The 21,102-nt window shown below is 39.9% G+C and overlaps 1 protein-coding gene across 3 annotated transcripts in view; it reads left to right on the top strand.

Moving 5' to 3' along the window:
* The window catches only part of KDM5C (lysine demethylase 5C), a 41,699-nt gene that overhangs the window by 11,880 nt on the left and 8,717 nt on the right, over positions 1–21,102 (top strand). For all 3 annotated transcript variants that reach the window (XM_049767141.1, XM_049767142.1, XM_049767140.1), the window contains 7 exons: positions 1,039–1,197; positions 3,705–3,824; positions 3,929–4,087; positions 4,932–5,113; positions 5,212–5,374; positions 16,107–16,226; positions 16,330–16,524. In XM_049767141.1, the coding sequence (XP_049623098.1) occupies positions 1,039–1,197; positions 3,705–3,824; positions 3,929–4,087; positions 4,932–5,113; positions 5,212–5,374; positions 16,107–16,226; positions 16,330–16,524 (1,098 nt within the window). The remainder of the gene's footprint in view (positions 1–1,038; positions 1,198–3,704; positions 3,825–3,928; positions 4,088–4,931; positions 5,114–5,211; positions 5,375–16,106; positions 16,227–16,329; positions 16,525–21,102) is intronic.

Raw genomic sequence — 21,102 nt, 5'->3', positions numbered from 1 at the left:
GATACTTTTAGGATTAAGGCTAATCTGCTCGTTACCAATCCCTGTTGATATAGCATTGTCCAGTACTACCCACCTTATTCCTCTTCTATAGCCCACTTAACTATTTGTAGGTATTTTTTAAATCCAGAGATGTGCCATGCTTTCCTTCATCCTTTGTTGTTTCTCTGCCTGGAAGATTTTTCTCCCTCCTTGCCCATGGCTTCAGGTTTCAGCGAGATGAATGAAGTTTGTCCTAAAACCTGTTTTTCTTTACTTTCACATGATTTGAGTGCTTCCTCTTTTGCTCCTGCAGTACTGTGATAACTGGTCTTGGTGGTTTCCACACTGCTCTTAAATTTAAATGAACAGGGCCTAGAGTGATAGTATAGTGGGCAAGGCACTTGTCTTCCACATGGTTGGCCTGGCTTCAATCTCCAGCATTCTATATGGCCCCCTGAGCACTGCCAAGGGTGATTTCCTGACTGCAGAACCAGGAATAATCCCTGAGCAATGCCAGGTGTGGCCCAAAGACATTTACATGAATATATATTTCTGGATTCGTATTTAGAAGATATCATGTCTTTTTTTTAGTTTTGGGTCTTTATGTCTTAAGTCCTTAGGGGCTACTCATGGTTCTGTTGGAGAGTTGCTCCTGGAGGTATTTAAGGAACTTTACAGTTCTGGAAATTGAACTTGGTCTTCTCAAATGCAAAAGCACATACTCAACCCTTTGAGCTTTTGTTGCTCTGTTCACATACCATGCATGTCTTATTCCTCACTGTGCCACAGAGTATTGAACATATCACATAAGTGTTCAGTGAGTGTTTATTGTATGAATACAAATGAAGATACAGGTTTAAATGATAAAGGCTCTGCATAAAGCAAAACACATGAAGTTAAACTCCACACCAATCATGACTAATTATGTAGAGCCATAAATGGTCCAGCTAACAAACATGGCAGATTTTTAATGGAGAGCTCTGTGGACTGGAGTACTAAGAGCCTGGTATTTGAAAGCTGTATAGGACTTAGTGATCTATTGCCTCCTTTCCCTGGCAGATCGAGTCATATGTATGCCGAATGTGTTCTCGGGGGGATGAAGATGACAAGCTCCTGCTGTGTGATGGCTGTGACGATAACTACCACATCTTCTGCCTGCTTCCTCCTTTGCCTGAGATTCCCAAGGGTGTCTGGCGCTGCCCAAAGTGTGTTATGGCGGTAAGGCCTTCCCAGCCTCAGTTCACATCTGTCTGATAGTATATTCTTCCCGTTTTCATGGTGTGAGAACTTCCATACCACCTGGAGAGAAGAAACTCATGATTGAATAGACTGCATGATGGCATACAATCAGGTGCTAAATTGTGTGTTAGAAACCCTGAGGTATAAAAATCAGAGGAGAGAAAAATAACTAAAGCTAGTAATTAGGAAAGGTCAAGAATGAGATTTGGGCCCGGAGAGATAGCACAGCGGCGTTTGCCTTGCAAGCAGCCGATCCAGGACCAAAGGTGGTTGGTTCGAATCCCGGTGTCCCATATGGTCCCCCGTGCCTGCCAGGAGCTATTTCTGAGCAGACAGCCAGGAGTAACCCCTGAGCACCACCGGGTGTGGCCCAAAAACAAAAAACAAAAAACAAACAAAAAAAAAGAATGAGATTTGGAAGATAGGGATATGAAGAAAATACTGTTTCTTTGATTTTCATGGTTTTAATTCCTTTGTTTTTGAAAGCTTATAAAATAAATTGCCTCTCTCACTACCTATAGAAAACCATTTTTAGTAAGTTAGTACATTTTATTCTTATCTATTTGTTGTTACATATATAAAACTATCTTTAACTTGTTACCTTTTTTGGGGGGGTTGGTGTTTGGCTCACACCCACCGGTGCTCGGGTTACTCCTGGCACTCAGAAGTCTTTCCTGGCAGGCTTGAGGACGACCATATGGGATGTTGGGATTCGAACTGTGGTCTGTCCTGTGTTGGCTGCATGCAAGGCAAACGCCTTATTGCTGTGCAATTGCTTTGGCCCCCAACCTTGTGTATTTTTGTTCATAATTATTTACCTACATTCTTTACAGGAATATTATTTATTTTAATAAATTTTATATTTAAGCACTATGGTTACAAAATTGTTCATACTAGAGTTTCAGTTATAGACTATACACCACCCTTGACCAGTGCACTTTACCCACCACCAATGTTCCTGGTTCCCCTTCCATTCACCTTTGCTTCTCTCTCTCTCTCTCTCTCTCTCTCTCTCTCTCTCTCTCTCTCTCTCTCTCTCTCCCTTCCCTCCCTCCCTCCCTCCCTTCCTCCCTCCCCCCTCTCTCTCACAATTGCACACTCTGGTCTGGACTATAATTAAATGGCACCACGCATGTCACTTAATCCCCTTTCAGCATCCAGCTCTTGTCCAGAGTGATCAGTTCCAACTATTTTTGTCATACTGGACCTTTCTCTACTCTTAATTGCACTCACTGCTCTTTATGGCAAGCTTCCTACCATGGACTAGCCCTCCTGTCCCTGGAATGTTACATTTTTAGTATTTGGTTTATTTCTGGGCCATACCTGGTGGCACTCGCGTTATCCCTGGTTCTGGACTCAAAAATTATTCTTGGCAGGCTCGGGGACCATATGGGATGCTGGGGATTGAACCTGGGTCAGCTGTGAGCCAGACAAGTGCCCTACCTGCTGTGTTGTCACTCCAGTCCCGGAATGTTATATTTTTAATGTGGGTTTTTTTAAATGGGTTTAATGTTTATTTGTCCTGTTGTGATACATTGGTTTGTAGAGATTTAGGCTATATAGTCCTCTAATGTTTTGGGCAAACATTCCTACACTGGGGTATGGAGGTATGCAGGAGAAAGGTATATACCCAAACAGAGTTTCAGAACAAAGGGAGACTGTCCTTAGTGCAGGACAATAAGGAGAGCTGCTGAAGCATTAGTGAGGACTAAGAGACCTGGGAAATCTGGTTCCATTTCATGAGCTTCCTACCTTTACTTGAATTCTGGATGCTCACTCATATTCTCTCTGGATTTCTTGAGAGGAAATGTTGATATCTTAGGATCTCAGATGGTCATTGAGACAAGATATGCACATGCACACACAGATGAGGAAAGAGACACGTAGTGACCTGATAATGGTGGAAATTAGATTGTGGAGGTTTTAGATACCAGTAGTTTTATAGACAACGAAGCCTGTGATTGGGCTAAATACAGATTTAATCTGAAACAGTGAGATTTAATCTGAAAAGTGAGGCAGTCAAGTCTTAAGTAATCTAAAGAACAAGAGTAATGTCTGACTTGACATTGGAATCTGATGCTTTTATTTCCCATCTTTCAAGGTGCTAAAATGTTCATTGCCATTTTCCAGTGGCCTATATTTTCAGTCTGGGTATCTTTCCCAAGTGTCCTGTATAAGCACACTTTAGCTTAAGAGTTAAAAATGGTGGGAGAAGAGCATAGAATAGCATACTTAAGTCGCTCACTTGGTATAGATAGTAGTCCTAAAGTAAGAGAAATAAATACACTTATTTATTTATTTGTGGTAAATAAAACTAAATTAGTAAAAGTGCAGTAGGAAAAGGTGGAGCTAGAATGTAGGTCTGGCCCTGAGTGCAGACCTTGGGTTCTTTTCTCTCCTTTCCCTCTACCTTATATTCCAGCTCCATATCCGAATCTTTTCTTTTTGCCTCTACCTTGGTGACAAATACGACCTTTGTGTTTCAGGAGTGTAAGCGCCCTCCTGAAGCCTTTGGATTTGAGCAGGCTACCAGGGAATACACTCTGCAGAGCTTTGGCGAGATGGCTGACTCCTTTAAAGCTGATTACTTCAACATGCCTGTGCACGTAGGTGATAGAGGGCTAGGGTTGGTGCCAAATAGTCTCAACTTTCCTTGGTCAGGGGAGGCAGGAAATAATGGGCCTGTTCATCTGCTACCCTGGTTCTTCAGATGGTGCCCACAGAGCTGGTAGAGAAGGAGTTCTGGCGATTGGTGAATAGCATTGAGGAAGATGTGACTGTTGAGTATGGGGCTGATATCCATTCCAAAGAATTTGGGAGTGGTTTTCCTGTCAGTGACAGTAAGAGGCACCTAACCCCTGAGGAAGAGGTAAGTGGATGACCAGCTATGTGATATAAGGCAAGTGATTTAGTGTGTAAAAGACTCAAAATCTTTTGACCATGGGGAGACTTAATTCCAGTGTTTTATGGTTACTGTGAGATGAAATGTTTAAGAACATACCTCTAAGTGTGGGGTAATTCTGTGAGGATTTCAGTTTGCAGTTTTGCACAAGAAATCAGTCAAAAGTGCATTTTTCAGCCAGGGTTGTTGAGCAGCTTCTTGGATTTTACTGAGTCAGCCAAGCTGCTTTTCTGCTCCTTCCCTGCCACTTTTATTAGCAGAGTTTAACATTAATTACCTGAGGGTCAAGGTTGATGTAATTAAGGGTACTTGTGCTAGTTAACTGAGAAAAAAATGAAAGGAAAAAAGTAAAGTGGTTTTACATGTATGACAACATCTAAATGTCTGGTTTTGTATCTCTAACCATGAGATTGGCTATTTTCCTTGTCTATAAAATAGGGATTGTATCTACCTTGCAAATTTATTACAAAATTGAATAGAATAAAATTTAATTGAATGTATGAAATACCTGTTGATGTGCCTGGCTTATCTATAAGAGTTATTCAGGGAGTAGAATTGTATGTGTAGGAAGCAATGAGGAGCTAGGCCTACTTCATGGGAAGGCTGTTCGTTTCAGAGTGGGGCTTTAAATTTACAGGTGTTTTGGTGGATGCACATAACTATAAAACACCCATAAATTGAAATATTAGGTGTATTGTGAAAAAGGAAGACCCACCTATTTTCCTTGGATGTGAGCTTATAATTAAGGTTCTCTAGACTAAGGGTTCAGATAGTTCTGATCCTTATGCTAATGGTTGACCTTATCTAACAGGAATATGCAACCAGTGGTTGGAACCTGAATGTGATGCCAGTGTTGGAGCAGTCCGTACTGTGCCATATCAATGCAGATATCTCTGGCATGAAGGTACCCTGGCTTTATGTGGGCATGGTCTTCTCAGCCTTTTGCTGGCATATTGAGGATCACTGGAGTTACTCCATTAACTATCTCCACTGGTGAGCTGGGGCCCTGGGGAGCCATGGAGGCAGTCATGGTGGGCTCTCTCAGGACAATGGTTGTGACCAATCTCTATATACCCTTTTCACATGGACAGGGGTGAGCCGAAGACTTGGTATGGGGTACCCTCGCTTGCAGCAGAACATTTAGAAGAGGTGATGAAGAAATTGACACCTGAACTTTTTGATAGCCAGCCTGACCTTCTGCATCAACTAGTCACCCTCATGAATCCAAATACCCTCATGTCTCATGGTGTGCCGGTGAGTGTCCATAAAATGGACAAGAATAGGAAACAGTTGTCTGTGGTAGAATTCATCTTTGTTCCCTTTCTCATTCCTATTCATAGTTGGACTATAATATAGTTTGATTGTTCTAATAGAATTATGAAATAACAGTGGCTATATATGTGTGTGCATATATGTATGTATGTGTATACACACATTGTGTGTGAGAGTGAGAGAGAGATGGTAAACACTATGTGGTGTGTTTAAAAAGGAGCAACTTAGGGATGTTATCTTTGTACTTCACCTAGCAGAAGAGAGTGAAGGACAGGGCATGACTCATTATTTCCATTCATTTACTATTAGCACATTTACTATTAGCACATGCCACTTGTATTTTCAAGGAAAGCTGAGCAATTTGATTCTTATAATGAATACTAATGGACAATTATCAGTTTCTGCCATACTTTTCAAATTATAATACTACCCAGAGCAGTGAGGAGGTATTTTTGCTTATTTAACAAGTTAAAAAAATTCTGTAGTAATTTTCAATATATAAAGTATATTAAACCAGCCTGTTGTACATATTAAAGTATAGAATGGATGTGGGTGTGTGCATTTGCAATGTTAATCCCAAAGAGGAAAGGTAAAGGTAAACTGAAAATAAAACAAAAGCAAAAGCTAAACCCAGAGTCTTTTAGTTATCTTATCCTCCCCTTGTCGTTTTCTCATACCCATTTAAATATTTTTTTTGAATATTTTTTTTTTTTTTTTTTTTTTTTGGTTTTTGGGCCACACCCGTTTGACGCTCAGGGGTTACTCCTGGCTATGTGCTCAGAAATCGCCCCTGGCTTGGGTGGACCATATGGGACGCCGGGGGATCGAACCGAGGTCCTTCCTTGGCTAGCGCTTGCAAGGCAGACACCTTACCTCCAGCGCCACCTACCCGGCCCCTTTTTTTGAATATTTAAACTGGCTTATCTGTAAGGGACTTTTAGACAACAGGAGCCGGGAGTCTGATAAACAGTTTCTCCAACAATTCTGCAGCAACCATCCAGCAGGAGCAATCCGGCAGGCCCCTAGCATGTAAGCCCAGGTTTTTTATACCCCTTGGCCAACAATACCCCAGGTTAATGGCCCTCCAGTAGCAGTTACAAGGGGCAGGCTTCTGGTAACTTACCTTTTTACCTTTAAAGGGACAGTAGCTACTTATGGCTGACCAGGGGCCATAGAATCTCTATTCCTTATTTTTTTTTGGGGGGGGGGGGTCATACGCAGCATCACTCAGGGCTTACTCCTGGCTCTGTGCACAGAAGTCACTCCTGGCAGGCTCAGGGGACCATATGGGATGCCGGGAATCGATCTGGAGTCTGTCCTAGGTTGGTCATGTGCAAGGCAAATGCTATTGCTATGCTATGCTATCGCCCTGGCCCTCAAGAGTCTGTTCCTTATAGTTTTATCATTCCCATTTATATTTTTTTTGTTTTTCGGGCCACACCCATTTGATGCTCAGGGGTTACTCCTGGCTAAGCACTCAGAAATTGCCCTTGGCTTGGGGGTACCATATGGGACGCTGGAGGATTGAACCACGGTCCTTCCTTGGCTAGCGCTTGCAAGGCAGACACCTTACCTCTAGCGCCACCTCGCCGGCCCCCCATTTATATATTTTATTGCATATTTAAACTGGCTTATCTATAAGGGACTTTATATTTACTGGGAATTTTTTACATTGATTAGCTCCAACAAAAGTTTTGGTTTGCATCTTTTTTTGTTTTTAGGCCACACTACCATGGCCAATCAAAACCCTAACAAGAGAGCGATAGGAACTGGGTTTAATTGAAGGAGAGGCAAAATAGGGATGCCATGGGGCCTTACAGCCAGCCCCCTAGGCTGAGAGAGGGCCAAGGTTGGAACCAGGGCAAAGAGTTAGCCAGGGAAAGGACCAGACAAAGGGAAACAGTAGCAGAGACAGCAAAAGGCAACAAGAGCAGGGATTTCAGCAAAGAGTTTATTCAGCAATTCAGCAGCAACCATCCAGCAGAAGCAATCCAGCAGGGGACATAGGAATCTCTGCTTTCTTATACCACACCCTGTGATATTCAGTTTATTATTGGCTCAGCTCAGGGATCATTCCTGGCAGGCTCAGGGGATCACATTGGGTGCTGGAGATCTAGCCCAGGCTAGCCACATGAAAGGCAAGTGCTCTCCTCTGCCTTAAGGTTTCGTTTTTGTTTTGGGGCCACACCCAGGGTGCTCCAGTGTTTACACCTGACTCTACTGAGGAATCATTCCTGGCAGGCTCTGGGGACCATATGGGATGCTGGGGATTGAACTTAGATTGGGTTCATTTGCAAGGCAAATGTTCTCTTTGCTGTGCTAGCACTCTGGCCCCTTTGCTTTAAGTTTAATACTGTAGTACTCCCCTCCCCATTCTTTTTCATTCACTTGTTGGCTTTCCTGCCAAGTCCCATCCATGGGACACAGTAGGCATTAACAACTACTGCAATTGTCTCCTTGAGAGATCCTTAGATACTATGCAGTAAGTTATTGTTTCTCTCTTAATTTTCTTCTCGCCTTCACTTTGCTTTGATAGTCTATACATAATATTCCTGTATTCTCAATATATATTTAAGTGGTATTTAAGCAAAGATTGAACTACTTAGGGAATTAGAATAAATGTACTTAATAGGCAAGGGAATACTCCTTGACTTCTGTTGTGGAGAATATCCTTTAATTTCCATCCCACTTTATTTAAGAATTACTGATGGGCCGGAGAGATAGCACAGCTGTAGGGCGTTTGCCTTGCAAGCAGCTGATCCAGGATGGACAGTGGCTTGAATCCCAGCATCCCATATGGTCCCTTGTGCCTGCCTGGAGCTATATCTGAGTGCAGAGCCAGCAGTAACCCCTGAGTTCAGCTGGGTATGACACCCTCCCAAATTACTGAAATTCATCCGTCCGGAGGACTAATAGTACAGTGGTAGGGTGCTTGCCTTGTACATGGACGACTCGTATTTGTCCTCTGGCATTCCTTATAGATCACTTCATCCTGCACCGCTGGAAGTGATTCCTAAATGCGCGACCAGGAGTAACCCTTGAGCAAAAGGAAAAAAAGGAAAAACGAGTTACTGAACTCAGCTCCATTATGAGAAGTAAAGGGCCTTTCCAATTTTATTTATTTTCACAAATAAACCTTGGGTCTGACATTTCATTGTATTTCTTTCTCTCTGATCCACACCACAGTATCAGTTTTTGCCAATAAAGTCAAGGAAAATTTTAAGAGAAGAAAAAATTCTCTTAAGGATTTGGTTCACTAATATGCACATACAGCTCTTCACAGTTCTGCAGCTTCCAAGAAGTGTTCACAGAGCCCAAAGGGCACTGCCTACTGTACTCAGCTGCCACGGCAGCTTTAGTAAAGTTTGTGTGACCTGGCAAAAGCCATGCTTTTGGACCTGAGGCAGCAGCTTTAAGGAAGTTATTTTTTGGAGCAGTTGCAGTCAGTTTTGGAGCAAAAAAATATTTTTTGCATTATGTACTGCTTTTGCGAACAATAATAATTTTTTTTTACTTTATGCTATAGTAACCTGGGAATACTGGGTTTTATAAAAACCAATAGCATAACCATTTGAGAGCACATTACTAATTTTATAAGTTACACAAAAACAAAATAATTTTATAAAAGAAAGCCTTTAGCAAAAAATTAAAAATTTTGCTTAAAAGTTATTACTAATATTTTTAAGAATGATAAAAGTAAAAATCATTTAGCCACAACTTTGGGTTAGTTACAAGTAAAAGATTTTTTACAGAAAAATTTAGGGAACAGCTGGTGGCACAAAACCTAAAAGCTGGAGACGCTTTAAGGACTGTAATTCATATGGGTATCCTTAGAATAAGGCAGAAATAGATCAGGTAAAAAAAACACAAAATTTTTTATGTTCCTAAAAAAAGCAAGGCACATAATGGCAAATAATGGAAACCACCTATCAGACTAAACTATGGCCCATTTAGCATAGGATTAACTGCACCTGATTCCTTACCTTATACAAAAGTGTATGATAAGGTTGTTAACAGATGAGTGGTGCATAAAGGAAAAAATGTCTTACTATAAGTTGCCCTTTTAAAAAAATTAAAAAGACCAATGCCTCTTTAGTGTCATCTTACACACAAAAAAGAATTCACTAAGAAAGCAAATAAAAGTGCTGTAAAAGGCTTGGACCAAGGCAGTACATAATTAAAAACCTAAACCTAAATCCCCAAACATAAATTTAAAATGGTAAGTCAATAACATATTTAAAATATAACAAAAGTCCTGCTCACAGCTCAGGCTGGGCAGGCTCACAGCTCAGGCTGGGCAGGCTTCTAATGTCAAGCAAAAATCAACCACTAGCCTTAGAGTATATAGTAAATACATACAACTGCCAAAGTGCCATTGTCTAAAAACAGTAAAATTAAATCTAATTCTTTATAAGGTCATCATGCCTAAAAAATTGTTAATATGTGTCAAATATATGTTAAAATAAGAACCCTGTAAATTAATGTATTTTAATTGTTTACCAGTATCCTGCTGTTAAATGTATAAATAACCTAAAAAAACAAATGCAGTTGCTCTATAGCAAAGGCTCAGGCCAAAGCTTTTAACCACTTTCCAGCACCCAAAACTTGAAGTCTTTTGTTTCGCCGAGCCCTTGCCCACCTGGACCCCTTGCCCACCCGTCTTTCAAGGAGGACCCTAGTGCTGCCCTCCAACAACTAAGCAGTCTGCAGCAGCTGGTGCCCAAACAGGGAGGGACCCTTGGAACAGGTAAGTTGTCTCTATATTATAATTCCTTTTATTAATTTATTCAGGTAAGGGTAGAATCTCGCTGGGGTACTGTAGACCCTCTGACAAAAGGTCAGGAAAAATGCGAGTAAAAGTTAAAACAAGTAAAACAAAAACTACTCATTGTAAACTATGGGTGCTACTTCTTCTAAGAATAATGTTTTAAAAATAATGTTTTAAAAATTATGTTTGCCTCAGGTTTAAAACACATGCTAAAAGCAAGAGGCATCAAAGTAACACAGTCAATTAGTAAAATTTTATTCTTTTGTGTTACAAACTAATCCCTGGTTCCTGAAAAAAGGGAGTCTCTCAAAAATTGAAGGAAGGTAGGAAGAGGTATGAGAACATTTTATGAAGAAAATGGACTTGCTGCTGTACCCATAACAGCATTCTCATTGTGGTCTCAAGTAGCATAACCATTTGAGAGCACGTTAATAATTTTATAAATTACACAAAAACAGCCAAAATTATTTTTTTAGAAAAAGCCTTTAGTAAAATATCAAAAAATTTTGCTTAGAAGCTATCACTAATATTCTTAAGAATAATAAAAGTAAAAGTCTTTTAGCCACAACTTTGGGTCAGTTATAAGTAAAAGAGTCTCACAGAAAAATCTAGGGAAAAGCCCGTAGCACAAAACCTAATAGCTTGAGACACTTTAAGGACTGTAATTAATTCATATAGGTATCCTTATAATAAGGCAGAAATAGATCAGGTAAAAAAACAAAATTTTTTTATGTTCTAAAAAAAAGGGCACACAATGATTATATCTAATACAAGGCAAATAATAAAAAAAACCCTATAAGACTAAACTATGGCCCACTTAGCATAAAATTAACTACACCTGATTCTTTACCTTATACAAAAGTGTATAATAAGGCTGGTAACATAAGTGTTGCATAAAAAAGTGTCTTCCTATAATTTGCCCTTTTAAAAATAATTTAAAAAAAGCAATGCCTCTTTAATGTCATCTTACACAAAATAAAAAGAGAAATTGTGGGGTTTTTTTTATTTATCATAGGCACAGTAAATATTGGTAAGATTAGAAAGGGAATTCCCTTGGCCTAAGAGATACAGGTTTCTTCGCCCTTGAAGCATGGTAGATTAACTACAGGATCTGTACACACTCCTGTTAACACCCCAAGGAGTTTTTATGGTGCTGGGAAACTTTCTGCTCTGTTGTGGATGATAAATCAGGCCTCTCTGCAGAATAGTCTCTCTCATTTATGGGTTTTAAGAAAAATGAAAGATATTCTTGCAATAATTTTCAGAGACAAAAGAGAGGAGAGCTGGAAGTTCCAGCCCACTACATGAAGCTCACAGCAAAGAGTGATGAGAGTGCAGTCAGAGAAGTAACTATATCGAGAACCATCAAAACAAAGTGAATGAATGAGGGAAGTAGAAAGCCTGTCTGGAGTACGGGCGGGGGTGGGGAGGGGAGGAGGGAGATTTGGGACATCGGTGATGGGAATGTTTCACTCGTGAAGGGGGTTGTTCTTTACATGAAACCCAACCACAATCATATTTGTAATCAAGGTGTTTAAATAAAGATATTAAAAAAGATCAGGCCTCTCTAACTATAGAGATCTTGGTATTTATACAGGTCAGGTCATAGGACGAAGCCTAGGATAGAGTCTTTCTTTTTCTTTTTTCTTTTTTTTGATAGTTTTTCTTTACAGTTCTGGAAGTTCTGTTCCATCACTGTCCTTGTAATCAGCCTTTTATAAATGGTGGTCTTGGTTTTTGCACAGTACCTAGGATGTAGCCTGGGATAGAGTTTTTTCATTGTATTTCCCGAAGTTCTGTTCCGTCGCAGTTGTCAAAGTCAGACCTCTGGGATTGGAGATCTTAGTTTTTGTACAGATCCTAGGCTAAAGCCTAGCCTCAGGTCTTTTTTGTTGGTCCCAGGGTAAGTATTGCCCAGTCTTGGCTGTCAAAGTCAGTCTTCCGTACTTGGCGATCTTGGTTTTTGCATAGAACAAAGGGTGACAGCTAATTTCAATGGAAATGTACAAAAAGTATAAAGCAGGTGTTAGATTTCAATACTTATCCTGAAGTTGAGTAAAATTTCCTAATTTTACTCTAATACTTTTATAGACTAATTGCATGTTGAATTATCGATATATTAAATATATAGCAATTAATTTTACCTGTTCCTATTATTTTTATAATGACTATTACTAGAAAATTTAAAAGTATATATGTAACCAGTACTGTATTTCTGTTGGACAGTGCTGGTCTAAGATAATTATTGTTTTTTGGGGGGTGGAGGGCACACCTAGTTTTGCTGAGGGCCTCTAAGTAGGCCCAGTGCTCAGGGATTACTTTTGGCAGTGCTTGAAGGACCACATGTATTGCTGAGTGTCGAATCCCAGTTGGCCACATGCAAGGCCTTATCCACTGTATTGTGTTTCCAGTCTCAAATTGTTGCTTCCTTAACTAGAAACTATTTATAAACATATTTTTAAAATATCTTTATTACAATATAATTTACATACTATAAATTCACAATAAGTGTACATTTTAGTGAATTTACAAAGTCCGATTTTAGACTTAGCCCTAAAAGGTCCCTCATGCTCTTCTGTAGTCACTCTCCTTTCTAACTTTTAGTTTCAGATAAATATAATCTACTTCTGTCTTTGCCTTTTCTAAACTGTATTTAGATAAATGGGATAATGTGGTCTTTTGTGTCTTTCAAAATTCATCCTTGTAGTATGTTGTCAGTTCATTCCTATTTAGGGTAAAATATTCTATTGTATGAATATACTACATTTTGCCTTTTCACTTACTAGCTGATGAGAAATAAGTATTTAGATCAGTTTTAATAAGTGTAGAATGTGAAGAAAGCTTTTCTTTCTTTTTTTGTTTTTGTTTTTGTTTTTGTTTTTGGGCCACACCTGGCGTTGCTCAGGGGTTACTCCTGGCTGTCTGCTCAGAAATAGCTCCTGGCAGGCACGGGAGACCATATGGGACACCGGGATTCGAACCAACCACCTATGGTCCTGGATTGTCTGCTTGCAAGGCAAACACCGCTGTGCTCTCTCTCCGGGCCCGAAGAAAGCTTTTCTAAATGACTGCATAGGAAACTATGAAGAGATACTGGCAGTATGAGTTGGTGCAGGTTGAGACAAAGGGATGGAAGCATAAGATCTGTATTTGACTGTGCTGAGATTTGTAGAACTGTTATTTTTAAATATGTAAAATTAAGATTGGAACTAGACCATTCAGTAGATATAAAAAGTATAATTTTGGTGCCGGAGCAGTGGCGCAAGTGGTAGAGCGTCTGCCTTGGATGCACTAACCTAAGAAAGACTGTGGTTTGATCCCCTGGCGTCTCATATGGTCCCCCAAGCCTGGAGTGATTTCTGAGCACTTAGCCAGGAATAACCCCTGACCGTCACTGGGTGTGGCACAAACAAACATACAAACAAAAATATGACTTTTTTCTTTGGATTGAGGTCTTCTAGAAGCAGTTGGCTTGTGTGTGGGGCAGGGTCTATGTTAGAGCACCTAGGATTTATGCTTCCGAAGTTCACATCAATCTCCCACTATTTGGTTTACTAGATCTTTGTCTTTGTTTGCGGGTGCACACTGATGTTGCACAGGGGTTACCTCTAGCTTTGCGCTTAGGGACCACTCCTAGTGGTGCTTGTGGGACTTTATGGAATGTTGGATATCCCATGGTAACCTCATGCAAGGCAAGCAGTCTACTAGCCCCATAGACCTTTCACTTGTCTTTTTTTTTTTTTTTGGTCATACTCGGTGTTGCTCAGAGGTTACTCCTGGCTCTGCGTTCAGGATCACTACTGGCAGGCATGGGAATGTCAGGTATTGAACCTGGGTCAGCTGCTTGCAAGGCAAATACCCTACCTGCTGTGCTCCGGCCCCTACTCCTTTTTCTTTGTTTGTTTGTTTTTGTTTTTTTTTTTGTTTTTTGGGCCACACCCATTTGATGCTCAGGGGTTACTCCTGGCTATGCACTCAGAAATTGCCCCTGGCTTGGGGGGACCATATGGGACACCCGGGGATCGAACTGCGGTCTGTCCTATGCTAGCGCTTGCAAGGCAAACACCTTACCTCTAGCGCCACCTTCCGGCCCCACCCTACTCCTTTTTCTTATAGGCAAAGAATGACAGCATTTCTCTGGGGAATCTCTAGCATTCCCAAACTAAATGCTTAGTCAGATCAACCTATAGTGAAGCTCATAGCTGTCTTCAGAGCTCAAGTATAAGTATAAAAGTACCATATTTCCCTGCACAATCATTTTAGATTTTATGCCAGATTTTAATTTTTGCAAATAAGTGGGGTTCAATCATAAATAGCTCTTTAAATTGAATATTACTGGAAAAATTGTGTGACAGGCTATAAGAGATAATATATATCTATAGATTAATGGCAGTTAAGTATATTCTTGGAAGCAAAATAGAACCAAACAGGAAAAATCAATGCAGGAAAAACATTAGTCAGGTGAAGTAAATGTCAAAAAGTAAAACAAAACCTCAACACCTTAACAATTAAGGACATGATACATACAAAGAACATAGAACAAAAATAAAGGCCCTTAGTAATGAAAACAATTTTTTTAAAACCTGAGAGGAAAATTTAGTAAATAGTTGAAAATTCCTCCCAGAAAATAGAATAAACAGATGAAGATAGGAAAAGGTAGTTAAATAAATAATAGGGGCTTAAGGTATAGGGCTCCACTGTGAGTCCTGCCCCTGGGCTCGACCCTGAGCATTTTTGGTTATTCCCTTGCTTTGCCTTTATGGTACTGTAACAACAATGATAATCAAATAGAGTTCTAAAAGGGAGGATCTGAGATAGCTCAGTGGGCTGAACACATTATTTGCATGCAAGAGGCCCAAATTTGATCACTAGCACCACTAGCTGTGGCTCCCCCAGAAACAAAACAAAGAGGAAACTTGACCAAAAGAAAGAACAGTGGATTTAGTCAAAAAGGTTGGAATTGAATAGTTAATATATGTATAGAAAGTTTTGTAAATTGAGAAGCAAGAGGTAATTTTGGGAGCACCTCCTTAACAGTGTTGGGTAGCCATGGGACATTCCCAGTGATACTTAGCCAACTGAGCTAGATGGTCAGTGCTCAAACTTGGAAGTACAATAAGGGTAACTTCAGCAGTGCTTAAGGGCCTTCACAACTGCACAAAGAGGTATGAGTAGGACCAGGGTTCAAACTCAGGTCCTGGAGCATCCTAGACCTGACCACTGAACCTTTTTTGGTTGGGTTGGGGGTTTTGCTTATATTCAGTGGTGCTTGGAAGACCACGTAAAGTGGGGATCAAACCTAGGCCCTAGGCATTTAAAACATGAACTTCAGCCATTTGAGCTATCATCTCTGCTAGGTCATTTTTGTTATAATCTAGAGATAATGTTTTTGGGTTGATATGGTAAATGTGAGAATTGGCTCTGGTGAATAGTGAATGGCAAGGCATGCTAATACTCTAATCTCTTACAGAACTTTTTGGCTTTGTATATATTACTAATAAAAAGAAATAGTAATAAATATTGTTCAACTTAATAGAGGCTGATATTTTAAATTTTTATAAAATTACTAGTAAAATGGTTAATTCTTTTGGTATGTTCTTTGGGCTCAAATCTTTCTTTTTTTTTTTTTTTGGTTTTTTTTTTTTTTTTTTTGGGTCACACCCGGCGGTGCTCAGGGGTTACTCCTGGCTGTCTGCTCAGAAATAGCTCCTGGCAGGCATGGGGGACACCGGGATTCGAACCAACCACCTTTGGTCCTGGATCGGCTGCTTGCAAGGCAAACGCCGCTGTGCTATCTCTCCGGGCCCCAAATCTTTCTTTTATTAATACAAATTAAACCTTGAATCTAGAGTCCAGTGTGGAAGGTCTGGAGATCTGAACTTAGGACCAGTTTCTGAAGACGGGAAAATCTGTCTCTTGTTATCTTGTCTTACTTTTCTTTTTCAGGTTGTTCGTACAAACCAGTGTGCAGGAGAATTTGTCATAACCTTTCCCCGGGCTTACCACAGTGGGTTCAACCAAGGCTACAACTTTGCTGAGGCTGTTAACTTTTGCACTGCAGACTGGGTAAGTTTGGAGTACGTATGTTAGGTTAGGAGGGAAAAACAGCTGGTCCTGGGAAGCTGAGCATACCCCAGACTTGAACACTCAGCTTTGAATCTGTCTACAGTTGCCAGCTGGGCGCCAATGCATTGAGCACTACCGCCGGTTGCGAAGATATTGTGTCTTCTCCCATGAGGAACTCATCTGCAAGATGGCTGCCTGCCCTGAGAAGCTAGATCTGAATCTGGCAGCAGCTGTGCATAAGGAGATGTTCATTATGGTGCAGGAGGAGCGGCGTCTACGAAAGGCCTTGCTAGAGAAGGTGGGTAGTAGGGGACATATCCTGCTTTAGATACTCTAAAGTGACAGAGGTTGGGGAAGTATAGTGACAAGAGGTAGAATATGTAGCCTCTAATCTTGGTGAATAATGAAAAGAACTGGACACATTTTTATTGGAAACTTTATTCCATTTTCAAGTTAATATACTTCATGTGGCATATACCATCTAAAAATGGGGATCACAAAAGTGCTTCTCTTTTTGGATAGTTGAATGGCTTTTAGGTGTTTGTTAAATAACTACCCCATAGGTATTATATTACTTATTAAATAAACCAGTAAGACAAGCCAGCATATCAAACCCCCAATGCTGAATAACTGAATGGTAATTTTAAAGTTACATAAAAAGCCTCATTTGTTCACTTTTGGGGGTGGGGATGGGCACACCTGATAGTGCTCAGGAAGGACTTACTCCTGGCTCTGTACTCAGTAATCACCCCTGTCAAGATTCAGTGCCAGTTGTATGCAAAGCAAATCGCTGTACTATCTCTGGCCCCTCAATTGTTTTCTTAAGCATCATACTACCTAGTTAGGGAATTAGTGTCTTTCTTGGGATTGCAAAGAAATACTAGTCTTAATTCCTTTTACAAATTTAGTATAATGCATTTTTATTGTAAAGATTATTTACAGTGTTTTTTATGATAATGGACTATGAGGCCAATTCAGGTCCAGTAAGTGGGAGCTGTCAGTCTGGCATTAGTTCCCAAGCATTATTTTGTTTTTCTGTTCAGTATTGCTGTTAATGGAGCTGTGTTAGTGGGGCTATGCCAGATTACCAGAAGGAATTAGTGCAAGATATGAAAACTAGATTTTCTCATCTTGACATTCTTGTGCCTTTAGCCATAGCTCTTATTTTGGAGGGTTTTGGATTTTGTAGTCTGAATCTTATGTAAAATGGTGGTATGTGAGTTCTCTGAGGAGAGGACTTATATATGTTTGTGTCCTATTGTCAGAGGATTCCATGATCAGAAATATTAAGGAGCTTTTACTAAACTTTGATTTTGAATAAAAATTGATTGTACTTAGATGATCAATTTGGACAAGTTACTATACTCTCAGAGAGGCAGCTTCTTAGTAAAATGAGACAGGTCTATAAGATGGTATCCTTATCTGAAAATAAAAGCTGATAACAGTAAATATTTATTGAACTTAAGGCTCATTTGGTCTCCCAAACAGTGCTCATGGTCCTGAGGAGTAGTTTCAGCATACTTGGCCTGGCTCAGTAGGCCAGAAGATTTGATTCACCAGAGTCACACCCAGAGGTGCTTAAAGGACTGTGCAGTGCCACTAATCAAACTAGAGGCTTCTGTGTGCAAGGCATGTTTTCCAGTATTTTGAGTATCTCCCTGGCCCATATCTTGTCTTTTTGATGATAGCCATTTCAATCTGTATGAGTTGATAACCTCTTTGTGACTTTGGTTTGCTAAAGTTAAGAACTGGTATGATAAAAATTGGTGTGAGTAGACCCTGTTGAGTATCTTTACATGTCCCTTTTGGTTAATTTCTTGGAACAAAGTTTGTGTAGGATCTTGGACCAGTTTTTACTGGTCCAAGATTTTAGATTTTTATTACTGTTTTTATGTTTTAGGGTTGTATGCGTTCTTTATTTCCAAGTTAGTCATTTAATAGATGATTTACAGAGGTTTTCTCACATTTTATAGTTTGCTTTTTCGTTTTGTCTTTGTTTTTGTTTTGTTGTTGTTGTTGTTGTTGTTCTTTTGCACTCCTAAGACTTATTTTGCTAGTGCATATTTTTTGCCTTTGTTGCACTTGCTTTTGGTGTAATCCCAAAACAAATCACCAAGACCAGATTATTTATTTTAGTTTTTTGGTCTTTTTAGTTTAGTTTAGTTTTGTTTTATTTTGTTTTGTTTTGGTCGGCCTCACCAGTGTGAAGGAGTTTTTTCCCTATTTTATTCTAGGAATTTTACAGTTTCAGCTCTTAGGTTTAAGTTTCTAATTTATTTCCAAATTAGGTTTTCATAAGCAGTTTAAGAGAGGAACTCACTTCATTCTTCTGTATGTGATATCTAGTTTTTTTCCAAAAACATTTATTGAAAAGACTTTTTTCATCGAGTGTTCTTCAATACCTTATATAGTGTTAGTTTAGTCTGGACTTTGGCCTATCTGTGGTATAGTTTGAAATTAAGACATGGAATGTTTAGCTTTATTCTTCTTTCTCAGGGTCTTTTATAATTCCACTTACTCTAATTTCCAAGCTAGTTTTTATAAGTCCCTTTACTGATTTATCTTTATTAATCCTCATAACAATCAGATGCACGGGACTGGAGAGATAGCATGAAGGTAGGGCGTTTGCCTTGCATGCAGAAGGATGGTGGTTCGAATCCCGGTATCCCATATGGTCTCCTGAATCTGCCAGGAGCTATTTCTGAGTGTAGAGCCAGAGTAACCCCTAAGCGCTGCCGGGTGTGACCCCAAAACTAAAAGAAAAATCAGATGCAGATAGTACTTTATCTCTATTTTACAAAACTTGGGAACTGAAATCCCTAGAGGTTTAATTGATTTACTTATTAACATATAGCTAAGTCATGTCATTGAGATTTGTAATGTATAGTGTAATCATATTTTGTAGAGATAGTTCAGTGGATTAAGTCACTTGCCTTACACCTGGGAGACCTGGGTTCGACCCCCAACATTCCATATGGTTCCCCAAGCCTGCCAGGAATGATTCCTGAATGCAGAGCCAGGAGTAGTCCCTAAGCATCACTGGATATGGCCCCAAAACCTACATTAACAAGTAATAAAATCCTAGGTTTTGTTATACTGTATAACATTTTACAGTTACTTCAGTGTACTGGCTTTCCTTTTTACTTTGGAATGGATTACTCTCTTCATCTGATTAAACAGATGAAATCTTGACTTAGATTTGGAAGCAATGTTATTGAAATAAAAATGTATCATTAAACATTGGTCATAAGCATGCAGAGTTGTATTTCTATAAGTTATATAGTTGTACACAGTATGGTTTGCCTGTTAATCACCTGACATGATGCATTGAATACAGTGGGTACTAAATGACTGGAAGTCATATGTATTACCAGTAATAAGCCTTTCTCTTGACTACTCCCACATATTGGCATCTCTTTGGTGCTTTGACTCATCACTTTCTTTACCTTCTCTCATCCAAAAGCTCCCTTTAGCTATCTTTCCCAATTTTTCTTCCTCTGTAGTTCTTTTGAGTTCTGAAGTAATTATTGGATTTTATATTTGGAAGGGGTCACACCTGGCAGTGCACAGGGATTACTCCTGGCTCTGCTCAGTAATTACTCCTGGTAGTGGTGGTGCTCATGGAACCTTAAGTGATGCTAGGGATTGAACTGGATCAGCCTCAAGCAAGGCAAATGCCTACTCACTGTCCTATTGCTCTGGCCCCTAGAGTATAAAGTTTTTAGAGGCAGAGTGCTCGTTTGAGTTTGATTTCCTCCATAATTTTCCATACAGATATGGGTCTCAAGTGAGGCAGGGCTTAATAGTAGTCAAGAAGATGGTTTCTGTGCTTTGTTCTAGATCTGTAATTAGATATCTTTGTTTACTTATGATTGGTTGCATCTCAATAAACCCATAGTAAGTTGAAAATACATTTCAAGGGCCCGGAGAGATAGCACAGCGGTGTTTGCCTCGCAAGCAACCGATCCAGGACCTAAGGTGGTTGGTTCAAATCCCGGTATCCCATTTGGTCCCCCGTGCCTGCCAGGAGCTATTTCTGAGCAGACAGCCAGGAAACCTAACCCCTGAGCACTGCCGGGTGTGGCCCAAAAACAAAAAAAAAAAAAAAAAAAAAAAAAGAAAAGAAAGTATATTTTAAGCCCCTAATTTTTCAAGCATCATGGCTTAACCTAGACCAGGGGTCTGCAACCTTTCAGACATAAAGAGCCACTTGGACCCGTTTCCGAAGGAAACTGGGAGCCGCAAAACCATTGCAACATTTAAAACAAATATAACACTGCATATATTGTTTCTTACCTTAATGCTATATACGTCACCAGGTACGGCTGCCTCCATTGGCTCCGCTCCTCAGCTCCGCCTCACTGCTATAGATATAGCGGAGAGAAGCGGAGCTGAGATTAAAGCAGTATTTTTTTTTTCTGACATCGGCTCCGGAGCCGCGGCAAGCCTTCAAAAGAGCCGCATGCGGCTCCGGAGCCGCAGGTTGCCGACACCTGACCTAGACTATATTAAACTGGCTGAGAATACCTAATAGTAAATTATAATTGGCAGCATAACCTAACACCATAATTTATTAAATTACATGACATGGCTAACTTAACTGCTGCGTACTGCCACTGTCCAGCATTACAAGAACCATAGCATATGTTTGCCCAGGTAAAGATCAAAAGTCACAAGTATGGTATTTGCTCAATTTATATTGCTTTTTTTTTATTTAAGCACCAAGGTTACAAGGTTGTTCTTAATATATTTGTTCTTTTTCTCATTTACAAAAATTTCTTTTTTCTTTTTTTTGGGGGGGGGTTTTGGTTTTTGGGCCACACCCTGTGTTGCTCAGGGGTTATTCCTGGCTATGCGCTCAGAAATTGCTCCTGGT

The sequence above is a fragment of the Suncus etruscus genome, chromosome X (genome assembly GCF_024139225.1).
Source record: "Suncus etruscus isolate mSunEtr1 chromosome X, mSunEtr1.pri.cur, whole genome shotgun sequence".
Taxonomy (NCBI): Eukaryota; Metazoa; Chordata; class Mammalia; order Eulipotyphla; family Soricidae; genus Suncus; species Suncus etruscus.
This window is presented reverse-complemented; position numbering and strand designations above follow the sequence as displayed.